The 13041-nt window shown below is 46.9% G+C and overlaps 1 protein-coding gene and 1 long non-coding RNA gene across 2 annotated transcripts in view; one reads left to right on the top strand and one right to left on the bottom strand.

Moving 5' to 3' along the window:
- The window catches only part of LOC127969482 (uncharacterized), a 253389-nt gene that overhangs the window by 72392 nt on the left and 167956 nt on the right, over positions 1–13041 (top strand). The window lies entirely within an intron of this gene.
- On the bottom strand, positions 6749–11648 carry LOC127969481 (uncharacterized). Its single transcript, XM_052571482.1, has 2 exons — positions 7114–11648; positions 6749–6826 (listed from the first exon to the last, which is right to left on the bottom strand). The coding sequence occupies exons 1-2, from the start codon at positions 11102–11104 to the stop codon at positions 6813–6815; spliced, it is 4005 nt and encodes a 1334-aa protein (XP_052427442.1). The 5' UTR covers positions 11105–11648; the 3' UTR covers positions 6749–6812.

Genomic DNA, 13041 nt, shown 5'->3' with positions numbered 1-13041 from the left:
TGTGATATCGATGACCTGTTCAGAATGACATGCATTCAGCTGTGCACAAAGTCATCCGAGCAAGAGGATTCACACCTAAGTATTTCCTTGCTTTCTAGAGAAGTTTTGGAAACGCCATGCTCATCATTCCTGTAGCGTTTAGCTAGTGCCATTTATTTTACTTTCGCTTTGCTCCACCAAAATTTAAGTGATACGTTTTTGCCGTTATATTTCAGGCTGTCTTCCACAAACAATACTGTACACTGATGGGAATTCACTAAGACTTAATAGATTCCGCCGATTTGCAAACACTTTCTGCATAGTGCCTGATTCACTAAAAGAATTATGCAAATGCAAGCAAAGTTTTTTTTCACACTTAAAGTGAATTGCACTGAAAATGGAACTAAAAGTCATTCATTTTTAATGAAAGTTGGCATTTTTCACATGGCGGCATGAGCAATATTGACTGCTAATGATGGGACAAAGCTAAGCTGATTTCAACTTAATACAAATGAGTATTTAGAGGACTACCAATGGGAAAACATTATAGCTCACATGATCCATTTTATCATACCCTTAGTATATCTATTTTTCTTTCAATACAATATGGCTTTTTTTCTTCTTTTTTTTTCGCATGCAGATATGGAGGTGAGTGTGTTCACCTTTTCCTTATGGCAGATACCAGGCTGTTGTTTACTGTCAAATTCACTCAAGAAGAAAACGTGTCCCATGTATCATACCTGTCTCTGTGAACAGCTGCATTCTCAAACACGCTCCCTTTCACAGGTCTCACTCACCCCGATTTTCGCTGTGCAAAATCAATACTCTAATCTTCAGCCCAGCCCTTCTCAATAAGTCTATATTTCTCACACTGCTCACATAAAGGTGACCTCTATGAGCCATTGGTATTAATATCCCAAGCTGGCACATGGGATATGGAGTCTGCTTTTAATGTTAAAATTTGGCCGTCTGTCATTCACAAACAATGTGTGTATAGGTAAAAAATTATGTGAACATATTCACATAGAATTTATGGAAGTGAAAGTGACGTGACATTCAGCCAAGTATGGTGACCCATACTCAGAATTCGTGCTCTGCATTTAACCCATCCGAAGTGCACACACACAGCAGTGAACACACACACCGTGAACACACAGCCGGAGCAGTGGGCAGCCATTTATGCTGCGGTCCCCGGGGAGCAGTTGAGGGGTTAGGGGCCTTGCTCAAGGGCACCTCAGTCATAGTATTGCCGGCCTGAGACTTGTGTGAGAACATTTTCTGTGAGCATAGACAGCTACTTAATTACATAATTCATCACCAACTGATACAAAATAATTAAAAAGGTGTCGCGACATAAGTAAAGAGCATGTTAGCATTTCTAAACACTCCTGGTGTAAACTTGAAAATAGAAGTCACCTTGTCATAACTCAGTTCAATGAATTGCCACAATGACTTACAAAACACCTAATGAATTCTTCATGTCATTTGCAAAATGCTTTGTTTGCTTTGCGTACGACGAATTAGCAAATGAATTCAAAGTGCCGGGGCAACTTCAAATTGACTTTGGTTTTGTTTGAGCTCATTTTCATTTGTCTCCATGGAGAGTCGACCAACTCTGTAAACATGCTTGAATGAAGGAATTCTTCAGCTGTCACTCAAAAATGTAATTAACGTACATTATTCTTTCAGAAATTCATAACCTTGAGCCAAGACATACAAATGAGGATTGAAAAGAATGATTTATTGCACTAATATGACACAGATGGAATGACTGTGCTGGTACCGAACGGAAGAGGATGTAGCTTCTTTGTTGGCATGTTTCACACTGTTTGTGCTAATATTGACATAGGAAATTGAGTCCACTAGGTAAAGTGTCCTTGACTAGTTAATACTCCAGTGCTTTCAGAAATGCAGGTTTGAATGGAAAGGTTCAGGGGAATTTTTTTATTTTCCTAAAATAGGATGCTTACCGTATGTTAAAAATCATCCAACAATCTTGACTGGGTCTCAAAAGTGCTCACAGGCTCTGGTTACAAATTATTACCATCTAGGAATTACGTTGGAGTGGAACAATGCATGTTGAGTCTCTGCGGAACACATGCAGAGGGTAATTTAATCTTGTTACATGAAGATTATTTTTGATTGCAGTGCAGTTTGATCTGTTTGTCTCTTTAATTTGGCTCTAACCAGCTGACATTTTCACAGTATTTAATAAAAGCTGCACTCGATTTGTGACCGGGTGACAATCTTTTATTTACTTGGTGTGGATAAAACTATTAATTCACAGTAATTAATGAGTGAAGTATAGAGGGCGTGAGTACAGCCTCATCCGCTGGGAGCCTTTGTGGAACAGATTCATTCATCTTGATTAGACACACTTAGCTCCGGCTTTCCTTGCTTATATCAGCTAGCCACTTGCAAGCCACATCTCTCGATGTTATTTTCTCCGGTATCGATGCTCAGATGATGCTGCGTCTATGGATCTGGTGCCTTGATCGCTAACCTTTGGTGGTTTAGCCACAACCAGGTTTGTAAAGAAGTTTGTGATTTGCTCTGGCCTTTAGCCTCAGTGTGTTTAGAGTAGAGTCAGACTTTCTGATGAGCTTTGAGGGGATGGACTAACCCTGAGAGACAGGTCATGGATTGAGTTAATGGTGTCTCAGTGACTCGGTGCAGAACAATCGCTGGAGGGACGAGGGGCATTTTTGTCAAGAGCATCAAGGGCGTAAAATACACATCGTCAGAAATTGTGGGACTGTACACAATCCCAGTGTCAGTTCACCCGTATCAGCCCTTAAGAATTGTTGTTGAAGTGAGAGGGCTAATTTGACAAGACGTGAATTAACACCTTTCAAGGAATCTGGCACATTGGCATAGTTAGAGAACATCTAGAAACAAGTTTAGTCCTGAAGGCCCCTTCAACCACTTAAAAAGAGTTCATCCAAAAATAAAAATTCTGTCGTAATATGAACATAATTTCATACAGAACCAAATCTGTATGACAGAATTTCTTCCATGAAAATGGAAGTTTTTATTTTATTTTATTTTTTGCAAAAATCAGTCTGATTGGTGAACAAATCATTCTAACTGATTCTGTGAACTGAATCAACTGGTACATTGAAAAGATCTGGCTTATTATATATATATATATATTTTTTTTTTTTTTCTTTTCTTTTTTTATTCTAACAAATCAGACGTTGTTGCTTTCATAAATTCTAATGAACAAGCCAAACAGAATAATATTTAGCTTTTATGTCTAAGCTTGAAAGCTCTAGTCTCTGTTTTTCATAAGTGGGTGAAAAAAAAAAGACCAGTACCATTTCAATATTTAAAGCATAAGTCATACACGTTTGGATGAAGGTGAGTAATTGACAGAGTTTTCATTTTTGGGCAAAGTGCCCCTTTAAAGCATCAATATCTTTTTCAGAAACCTGGTAACAAATTTTAATAAACCGAAGGCCTCTGAAAAAAGAGCCAAATATCAGATTTATCCACAGATATAGACCCTGTGAAATTAACTTCAGCTTTCTTCATTTACCTTTTCTCTGTTTGATTTCACTTTATGTAAATGTCACTCCGCCATCACCTAATGCTCTGAAATCTCTATATATTCGATAGATTTTCCTCAATAGGCAGCTGGAAGGCATCACAGTTACCCAGCATTACATCTCCACAATGTAATCAAGGTAGTGACAATCCCGACAGCTGACCAATCAGATCTAATATATCCCGAGCATGGAGAACTGCTCTGTCAGGAGAATCAGCCTGGGCTGTATTAAAATTCGAGATGTGTCTAAAATTGGCCCGGCCTCTGGCTTGTGGTTAACGCGCTCTATCGGGATTCTGCACAGGTCTGGGGACCAATCTTCAGGCCTGATTTATCTGATGTTTTCTAAACAACTGACAGGGGGAAACAAATTCATCTGGGCATTAAAATACAGCAGCAGGCCCCCGGCAGATTCCAGGAAGAGACCTGGCCGTCATTCTGCCGCCAGGCCACCATTAGCTTTATTAGAAATCCAATCCCATCCTCTCCCGTGAACCTGGATCTATAATACACACCTGCCTAACAAAGTAAGCATAAATGTGCATTCAATTACTAACAGGATGGAGAAAACTGTATCAAAGCCTGTTTCATCTGATTATTTATGAAAAGAAAGCATTGAGATGAAGAATGACAAGACGTGAGAAAAAACATGTACCTACATACGGTGGCTAATGCATGCAAGGATATTATATTGTTAGCAAATGCTGATAATATTTCATTGTAAACAGATTGCCCATATGGTTATTTAATTAAAGAACTGGTTGAAAATGAATCATGTACTGAAGCCTGTGCAGTGATAATAAGATTAACCAATGACTTGTGTGCTTTGGTTTACTGGTGTACCAATCATTTTTTAGCAAAACGTCATTGACATTATATATATAATATTCAATAGTATATATAATATTCAATAGTATGCATGCATTTTAAGTCCTAATAAAAACATCTAAATATCACATGTGCATGATATTTTTCACCTTTGTGTTCCGTTTCTGTCATGGATTTGGTGGAAGCATTCGTTTTACTTCAGACAAAATTAAGAATCTTTCTGTGTGGGATTTTGGACAGTTATTGCACCGTATTTTTCCATACAACCAGTGCTATAAAACCAATAACTGCTTTTAGTCTCTCACCGTGCACATCTGCCTCTCTCTGCCGCCAACAATTGCGTGGTTAATATTGTTGAAGTGCTATTAAATCAGACGTATTTCTTGTGCTCCGAAATGTTGCTATTTTTGTGAGATTGTGTCAGCTTTAAACTAATGCTGAGGAGTAAAGCACAGTGCCTGTTTTGAGCAGAGAAAGCTCTTTTTAATATGAAACCTAATCCGGAAATATCTTGGCAGTGCACCCTGGCTGTTCTTTAATGTGCGGTTCAATTCTATGCCGATATAGTGCATTAAACCTCTTGGAAATGGCAACTCTGTCTGCTATAAGCTCTCACTCACCGCCTGCTCTCTCGCAAAGTTTTCAAGCGCCAACAATGACGAAGGGGCATCGCATTGTCTCGGCAACACGTGTTGCGGGATAGCCATCTTATCTCCGCACTCCAGGCCCATGTAAACACAAAGGCGCTCTTTCTTCCTCTCCTTCTCTCCTCCTCTCCATCCATTGCTCTCGCTGATGTGACTCAGAAACGTTTCTGCGAAGCACTGAGGCATCGTGTGCATGTGCGGTTGTGTGTTGTCGCGTAGCGGTGGCTTGTTCGTTGCCTCACATCCCCCTCAATCTGCTGTTCTTTGTTTACCCAACAGTTGTTTGACAGGGAGTGCAACACATGCCTATTAGGGCATTTGTGCGGCAGGGAGAGATTACAGCCTCCAGTTCCTTTTTTAAATAAACTCCCACTCACTTCACTGTAATCTGGGTGTGATAATCCCTCTCCATGCCAGTGCTGACAGACAGTGATGGGCGGCAATCTGGCCTTGCATTGCTTTTTCCTTTTTTTTTCTCCCCCTCTCCAAGACACTTATGTAAAGTAGCCATTTATTTTGCATTAGAAACATCTCCACATTATGCATTAAAGTCATTTAAATGTGCATTTACAGTAAGAGTGATAGGAGCGATGACATCACCCACATGGGCATCAATAATATGATTTTAATGCAATTTTAGGAGGAAAACCCAAGTAAACACATTACTTAGTGTAATGTGATCGCACATAAATGTAATTGCATAAATGTAGGCGCACGTGTTGGCAAGTGTGAGGTGGAATGCTCTGATCTTTAGCATGAATCTGATTTAGCATTAATATTTCCTGTCAAGCTATAATCAAAGTACAGGGAAATGTCATTTATTTGGGTGTATTTGGGCTAAATTCTAGCTATGAATTCTCATTGGAGGCATGTAAAAAAAAAATAGTGAAAGTGTAAAAAGTATGCATTAAGGAAGTCCACTAGGATGGCAGTGCATATTTTTGAGGAAACACTCATAAATATTCTCACTATTGTAGTGTAGGAAATTCTTTGCATGCAAACATCATGGCTTTTTGCTTTTCAATCAACAGTTTTAATTACACCAGCAAGGTTTTTATTCATTGTAATGGAGATCATTAAGCATTTATCCTGTATAATGAACATTTCAGTCTTTCATTCTCCTACAAGATTTGCAGTAGCCTTGTAGAGACATGTCATCCACTGCGTCAGCTTCTTCTGATGAATCTGAGCTTTTTTCTTTGTTTTAATCACAAATCATGTTGTAATTGCACCTTACAAAGTGCAATTAGAGGGCCGAAGCCTGCTATTTAATCTACAGCAAAATTTCACCTGATAGCTTGATTTTCGTTATCAAAGATGGATAACGAGAGGGAGAGTTGCGCCACTCTTAGCTCTATCATAAAGGCAATCAGTCCTTTTACCTGATTCAGCTCTTCAAAGCCAACTCTCACTCTCTGTGTCTGTCTCCCTCTGTCTTTCTCCTCTTTAAGAAATAAGTTTGAGTGCCTATTGTCTAATTAACAAGGATTTTAGAGAATGGGGTCAAAATGGGTCACATGGAAATAAAAAAATGTACTTTGTGTGCGTGTTTGTGTGTGTGTGTGTGTGTGTGTGTGTGTGTGTATATATATATATATATATATAGTCACGGGGTGAAGAACCACTCGACAAGAGGTACGTGAAATCAAAAGCCCCGGAGGGTGGGTTTATTGAAAAGTGAAGGGTGCCTGGTGAAGTGTCCTGATCTGCTTTCCGCTGGTTGGTGCTCCCCGTGTGCTCTCCGTGTTCCTCTGTGCCAATCAAGGGGAAAGTGGGTGTCCAGACGTGCTCCAAAGGGTGTGGGCTGTCGGTCACTCGCTGCTTTCTGTGGGGATAGGAGAGAGGGGTTAGTCCAGCTTTGCGTTCTGTTTGAGAACCTCTTCTCAGTGCAACATGTGCTGCTTTTCAATGTGCTGGCTGATGGGGAGCAGCTGTGACCGATCAGCCGGTGACGAGGACGTGCAGGTGTTTTGGTTTGGTTTCCAGGGCGACGCTGATTCTTCTGGGAGTGCTCGTCACATCCCCCCCCCCTAAGCGTCGTTCTGGTCCTGCGAAGACATGTAGAAAGTAGGGGTGAGATTAGGGGAGGGTGGGGAATGACCCCTGACAGACCTGCATAAGCTGTCCAGATCCGGGAGAGGCCATCGGCGTTCGCGTTGGCGGCCCCAGCTCGATGGCGGACTTCGAAGTGGAAGTCCTGGAGCGCTAGGAACCAGCGAGTCACCCTGGCGTTGGTGTCCTTGGCGCGGGCCATCCACTGTAGGGGCGCGTGGTCGGTTACCAGGGTGAACTTGCGGCCCAGGAGGTAGTACCGGAGCTCCAGGACTGCCCACCTGATGGCCAGGGCTTCCTTCTCCACAGCGGCGTATTTCCTCTCGGCGGGGGACAGCTTCCTGCTGATGTAGATGATCGGATGCTCCTCACCTTCCTGAATTTGGGAGAGGACCGCTCCTAGTCCTGTGTCGGAAGCATCCGTCTGCAGCAGGAAGGGGCAGCTAAAGTCCGGGGCGCGGAGTACCGGCGAGGACGTGAGTGCTGCTTTCACCTGGGAGAAGGCTTCTTCCGCCGACGGGGTCCAGCATACTTTCTCCGGCTGCCCCTTCCTGGTCAGGTCTGTCAGGGGGGCGGCTAAAGAGGAGAAGTTGGGGATAAAACAACGATAATAACCCGCCAACCCCAAGAAGGCTCGTACCTGGGTCTTTGTCTCCGGTCTTGGTGCGGCGTGGATGGCCTCAACTTTCTTGTCTTGCGGCCGGATGAGTCCTCGGCCGACTTGATAGCCCAGGTACTTGGCCTCAGAGAGGGCTAGGTGGCATTTTCGGGGGTTGGCGGTAAGTCCAGCCCGCCGGAGCTCCGAGAGCACCCTCCGCAGACGATCCAGATGTTCGTCCCACGCCTCGGAGTGGACCACGACGTCATCCAGGTAGGCGGCCGCGTAAGCTTGGTGAGGCCGCAGGAGGATGTCCATCATCCGCTGGAACGTCGCGGGGGCCCCATGTAGGCCGAAGGGAAGGGTCCGGTACTGCCAGTGGCCACTGGGGGTGGAGAAGGCGGTTTTCGGCTTGGCGGCCTCGGAGAGCGGTACCTGCCAATAGCCCTTGGTTAGGTCTAGGGTGCTGATATACCGGGCCCTTCCTAGCCGGTCCAGCAGTTCGTCCACCCGAGGCATGGGGTACCCGTCGAATTCGGATACTTCGTTCAGGCGGCGGAAGTCGTTACAAAAGCGGAGGGTGCCATCCGGCTTTGGGACCATCACAATGGGGCTGGACCACGGACTCCGGGATGGTTCTATTACCCCCAACTTTAGCATCTGTTGGACCTCTTCCTCAATAGCCTGCCGACGAGCCTCCGGGACTCGGTAGGGCCGTTGCCTAACGACGACTCCTGGGGGCGTCCGGATATGGTGTTGAAGCACGTTGGTCTGCCCGGGCTGAGAGGAGAACACATCCTGGAACTGACTGACCAGGTGCTGCAGCTCCGTCTTCTGGGCAGCCGAAAGGTGGGGGTTGATATCCACAACCACGGGCTCGGTGAGGCTTAGGGCAGCTACTTGGTCCCGGGTCCCCACCCATTTCTTTAGGAGGTTGACGTGGTAGAGTTGCTCCGCCTGCCGTCGTCCCGGCTGTCTCAGGCGGTAAGTGACCGGTCCAACCCTCTCGACGACCGAGTAGGGCCCCTTCCAGGAGGCCAGAAATTTGCAGGCGGAGCTGGGGACCAGGACCATGACGCGGTCTCCCGGTTGGAACTCCCGTGGCTGGGCTGTCCGGTCATAATGACGTTGCTGCGCTTGTTGGGCCCTGGTGAGGTGTTCCCGGACTAACGGCATCACTCGGTCGATCCGTTCCCTCATTTGCCGGACATGTTCGATGACGGTACGATGCGGGGCCGGCTGCTGCTCCCACGCTTCCCGGGCCACGTCCAAGAGGCCCCGGGGTTGACGGCCAAACAGGAGCTCGAAGGGGGTGAAGCCAGTTGAGGCCTGGGGAACTTCGCGGATCCCAAAGAGCACGTAGGGGATCATGAGGTCCCAATCCTGCTTGTCCTCCGCCGCCACACGTCTGAGCATTTGCTTGAGGGTCTGGTTAAATCTCTCTACGAGGCCATCAGTCTGGGGGTGATAAACAGTGGTCCTCAACTGCTTCACCCGCAGCAGCCGGCAGAGGTCAGCCATTAGCCGGGACATAAAGGGGGTTCCCTGGTCAGTCAGGATCTCTGAGGGGAGGCCGACTCGGCTGGCCAGCAGAAACAGCTCCTGGGCGATGGACTTTGCGGTGGCCTTCCGCAGGGGGACTGCTTCTGGGTACCGGGTGGCATAGTCGACGATGACCAGGATGTGCTCATGCCCTCGGGCAGACTTCGGCAACGGCCCCACTATGTCCATTCCAATCCGCTCGAAGGGCACCTCGATGATAGGCAGCAGGATGATCGGGCTGGGGGGAGGAGTCCGGGGCGACGTGGCCTGACAGGTCGGGCAGGCCTGGCAGAACCGCTTTACCTCGGCGTCCAGGCCCGGCCAATGGAAACGGTCGCGGATGCGTTGGGCCGTATTGGCTGCCGCGAGGTGTCCTGCCATGGGGTGGGAATGGGCCAGCTCCAGAATGGTCTCGGTCTTGGCACGAGGCACAACTAGTAACTTTTTCTCCTCCCCCCTACGCTGGGCGACACAATACAGCAGGCCATTCTCTACGACAAAATGTGGGAGAGGGTGGGGCCGGGGGAGGACGTCCTCTCCATCCACGACTCGCACCTGGCTCCAACAGTGCTTGAGTCGGTCGTCCTCCCGCTGTTCCTTGGCGAAAGAGCCCCCTCCAGCGGCCTGTTGGTAGACATCATAAAACAGATTAGTAGATTGGGAGGGGGCCTCACCTTCTCTCCCACTGTCGGAGACGAGCAGGGCCGGTCGGCGGCGGGGTCCAGGCGGCCGCCTCGGTCTTCGACGGTTCCCCTTGGGGCTGGCAGGCTGGGTAGCGGCGGACAGCAGCTTCTCGAAGCCGGGCCAATCCCTTCCAAGCAGTACGGCCACCGGCAGGTCCTTCACCAGGCCTACCTCCACTGGCCAGGTGCCTTGGGGGGACGAAATGACCATTTCACGGGCCGGTACTTGACGAGTGTCTCCGTGCACACAGGTAATCGGTAGGAAGTTTTTCCGGCCGCTTCGCGGGGCGCACAGCCGCGCCTGGATGAGGGTGACCGCACTGCCTGAGTCCAACAGGGCCCGGAACCGTCTTCCATCCACCTTCACATCTGCTTCGGGGGCTCCCGCCGGCACCCGTTGGTGAAGGATGCAGCCTGCCAGCCAGGCTCGCGGAGGCGACGGTGGTTCGGCACTTGGCATGGGCTCATCTCGCGGTGGGGGAACCGTCGGCCTGCTGACGGGTCGCGCGGTGCCTTCGAGCGGGCGTCGCTCCTGGACCACCCTCCGGGGGAATGGCGGCAGCCGGTCCCCTGCCCCGCTGGGATGAACGGCATCCGCCAGCTCGATCGCCTCCACTAGTTCCCGGACGTCACGTGGGTCCCTCATGCCGACGGCCTGTCGGTGGGCGCGAGGTAGTGCGCGCAGGAGGCGATCGACCACCACTCGTTCCGCTACCTGTGTTGGTGTGGGGTTTCCTGCCAACAGCCAGTGCTGGGCGAGGCGGCTGAGTTCGGCTGCCTGGGCACGGGCTGGCACCCGGGGCTTGTATTCCCACTCGTGGAACTGCTGGGCGGCACTTACAGGGGAGAGGCCCAGCCTCGCCAGGATCTCTCGCTTCACTTCGACATAACTGTCGGCACTCGTCAGGGGGAGCGAGAAGTAAGCCCTCTGTGCTTCACCGGTGAGTAGGGGTGCCAGCGCACGTGCCCACTCGTCCTCTGGCCATCCCTCTCGGTGGGCAGTGTTTTCGAAGACCTGAAGGAAGGCTTCCACATCGTCATCGGCCGTCATCTTGGGCAACAGACGGGTGGCTTGTGCCCGAGGCTCAGGTAGCGGAACGCGCTGGGCCGCGGCCGCCCGGACGGCGGCGAGTTCATCCTCCGTCCTGCCCAGGCGAGTGGCGAGGTGTTCCGCTATTTGCTGCTGGCGGATGCTAACCTCAGCGAGGCGTTGTAAGACGTCCTCCATCGCGGGGCCGCGCGTGCCGCCTTCCGTGGTGCTGCTGACAGAAAGCAAAAAAAAATTAGGAGTTGGGGCGGTGACCTTGTCGGTGATTCCTCACTGTTCTGCCCGCATTCTCCACCACTGTCACGGGGTGAAGAACCACTCGACAAGAGGTACGTGAAATCAAAAGCCCCGGAGGGTGGGTTTATTGAAAAGTGAAGGGTGCCTGGTGAAGTGTCCTGATCTGCTTTCCGCTGGTTGGTGCTCCCCGTGTGCTCTCCGTGTTCCTCTGTGCCAATCAAGGGGAAAGTGGGTGTCCAGACGTGCTCCAAAGGGTGTGGGCTGTCGGTCACTCGCTGCTTTCTGTGGGGATAGGAGAGAGGGGTTAGTCCAGCTTTGCGTTCTGTTTGAGAACCTCTTCTCAGTGCAACATGTGCTGCTTTTCAATGTGCTGGCTGATGGGGAGCAGCTGTGACCGATCAGCCGGTGACGAGGACGTGCAGGTGTTTTGGTTTGGTTTCCAGGGCGACGCTGATTCCTCTGGGAGTGCTCGTCACAATATATATATATATATATATATATATATATATATATATATTGTATATTATATGATTATTATTTATTTTAAAAAAAAATTATGAAGAGTAGGCATAGAATATTCAGGCAAGCCCACACACACTAATCTCCATACACCTCGACAAGTTCTTATATAAAATCCACACAAGCATATGCACGTTATAGTGCATTAGAGAGTGTATAAACACCTAAAACTATTCTATGTCTGTACACTCCGTAAACACAATACATTACCATATACTGAAACTGCAATTATGGGCAGATTCGATTTCCCTTATCATATGTTACACAATATGTCGATAAAACAATGTGAATTAGTGGGAAAGTATTGTTTTTTGAGAACAAAATCTTAAATAATAACACTTCTTTTCTCTGTCATCATCAGTACTTCTCAGTCCATTGTAAACTGCTTCTAACAGCTACCGGTATATAACTTAAGATTAAAGAAATATCACAAAGTGAGTTTGATCTTATAAAATAATAGTATTAATTGTACATTTTTTTAATGTTTAGTCTTACTTGCCCATTTTTTAGTGCATGTAGGCTACAATCTATATTGTTTTCTTTGTATATATATATATATATATATATATATATATATATACATCAACCTGTCCTCCAACCAATACGCTTGTATAGATCGTTTGTCCAAATCCCTGAAATACGACCCAGCAGAGCGTATACTACAATTGCGCCCCTAAATATATTTACACCTTGACTTGCAGAATCAGATACATACTGCAGAAACTGCTTCAATTTTGGCACCGGTGGAGCAGCCCTAACTAGATCGATCAATTCAAGCGTCCTGATGGAAAAGGATCAGGGATCATGTAAATATGGTGATATGAAATTCAAGGACTTATGAAAAATCTATTTGATATTTCCAAGAGCCTAACACAAACCAAAATAAATGTAATCAAAAATTGATTATTATAATAATACCGCATTCGGTTTGCAGTTGCCATGAAAATCACTGGTTTTGCAGTACTGTACAGTATATGTACTCTATCTATAGCCTCTCTATGTAAACTCACTTTAAAAATGTATGTATATTTATTAAACTGATGCTCTTATTTTAAAGCCACTTTCAAGTGAGAAATAAGTTTGTTCACTTCATTTTCTGTGAATTTCTTGTTAACTAGCAGCATCCACAGTGTTTGATCAACAGTGTTCAGACTTAGTTTCACCACCAGACTACGAAAAGTGTCCACTGACAGACATATCATAGCATATTTTGCATATAAAGTGCCGGTATATCACTGTATAATAGTTATAGTAGAAATAGTTGTATAGATTTCTGGACTAGCTGTTTCCTGTTTATTACTTAAACCTAAACTTATAGTTGCTAAACTAACAATATTTCATTTTTTATGAAGCCTGTCTTG

Source organism: Carassius gibelio, chromosome B12 (assembly GCF_023724105.1).
Source record: "Carassius gibelio isolate Cgi1373 ecotype wild population from Czech Republic chromosome B12, carGib1.2-hapl.c, whole genome shotgun sequence".
NCBI classification, from domain to species: domain Eukaryota; kingdom Metazoa; phylum Chordata; class Actinopteri; order Cypriniformes; family Cyprinidae; genus Carassius; species Carassius gibelio.
Note: the sequence above shows the minus strand (reverse complement) of the source record. Positions and strands in the feature narration are given on the sequence as shown.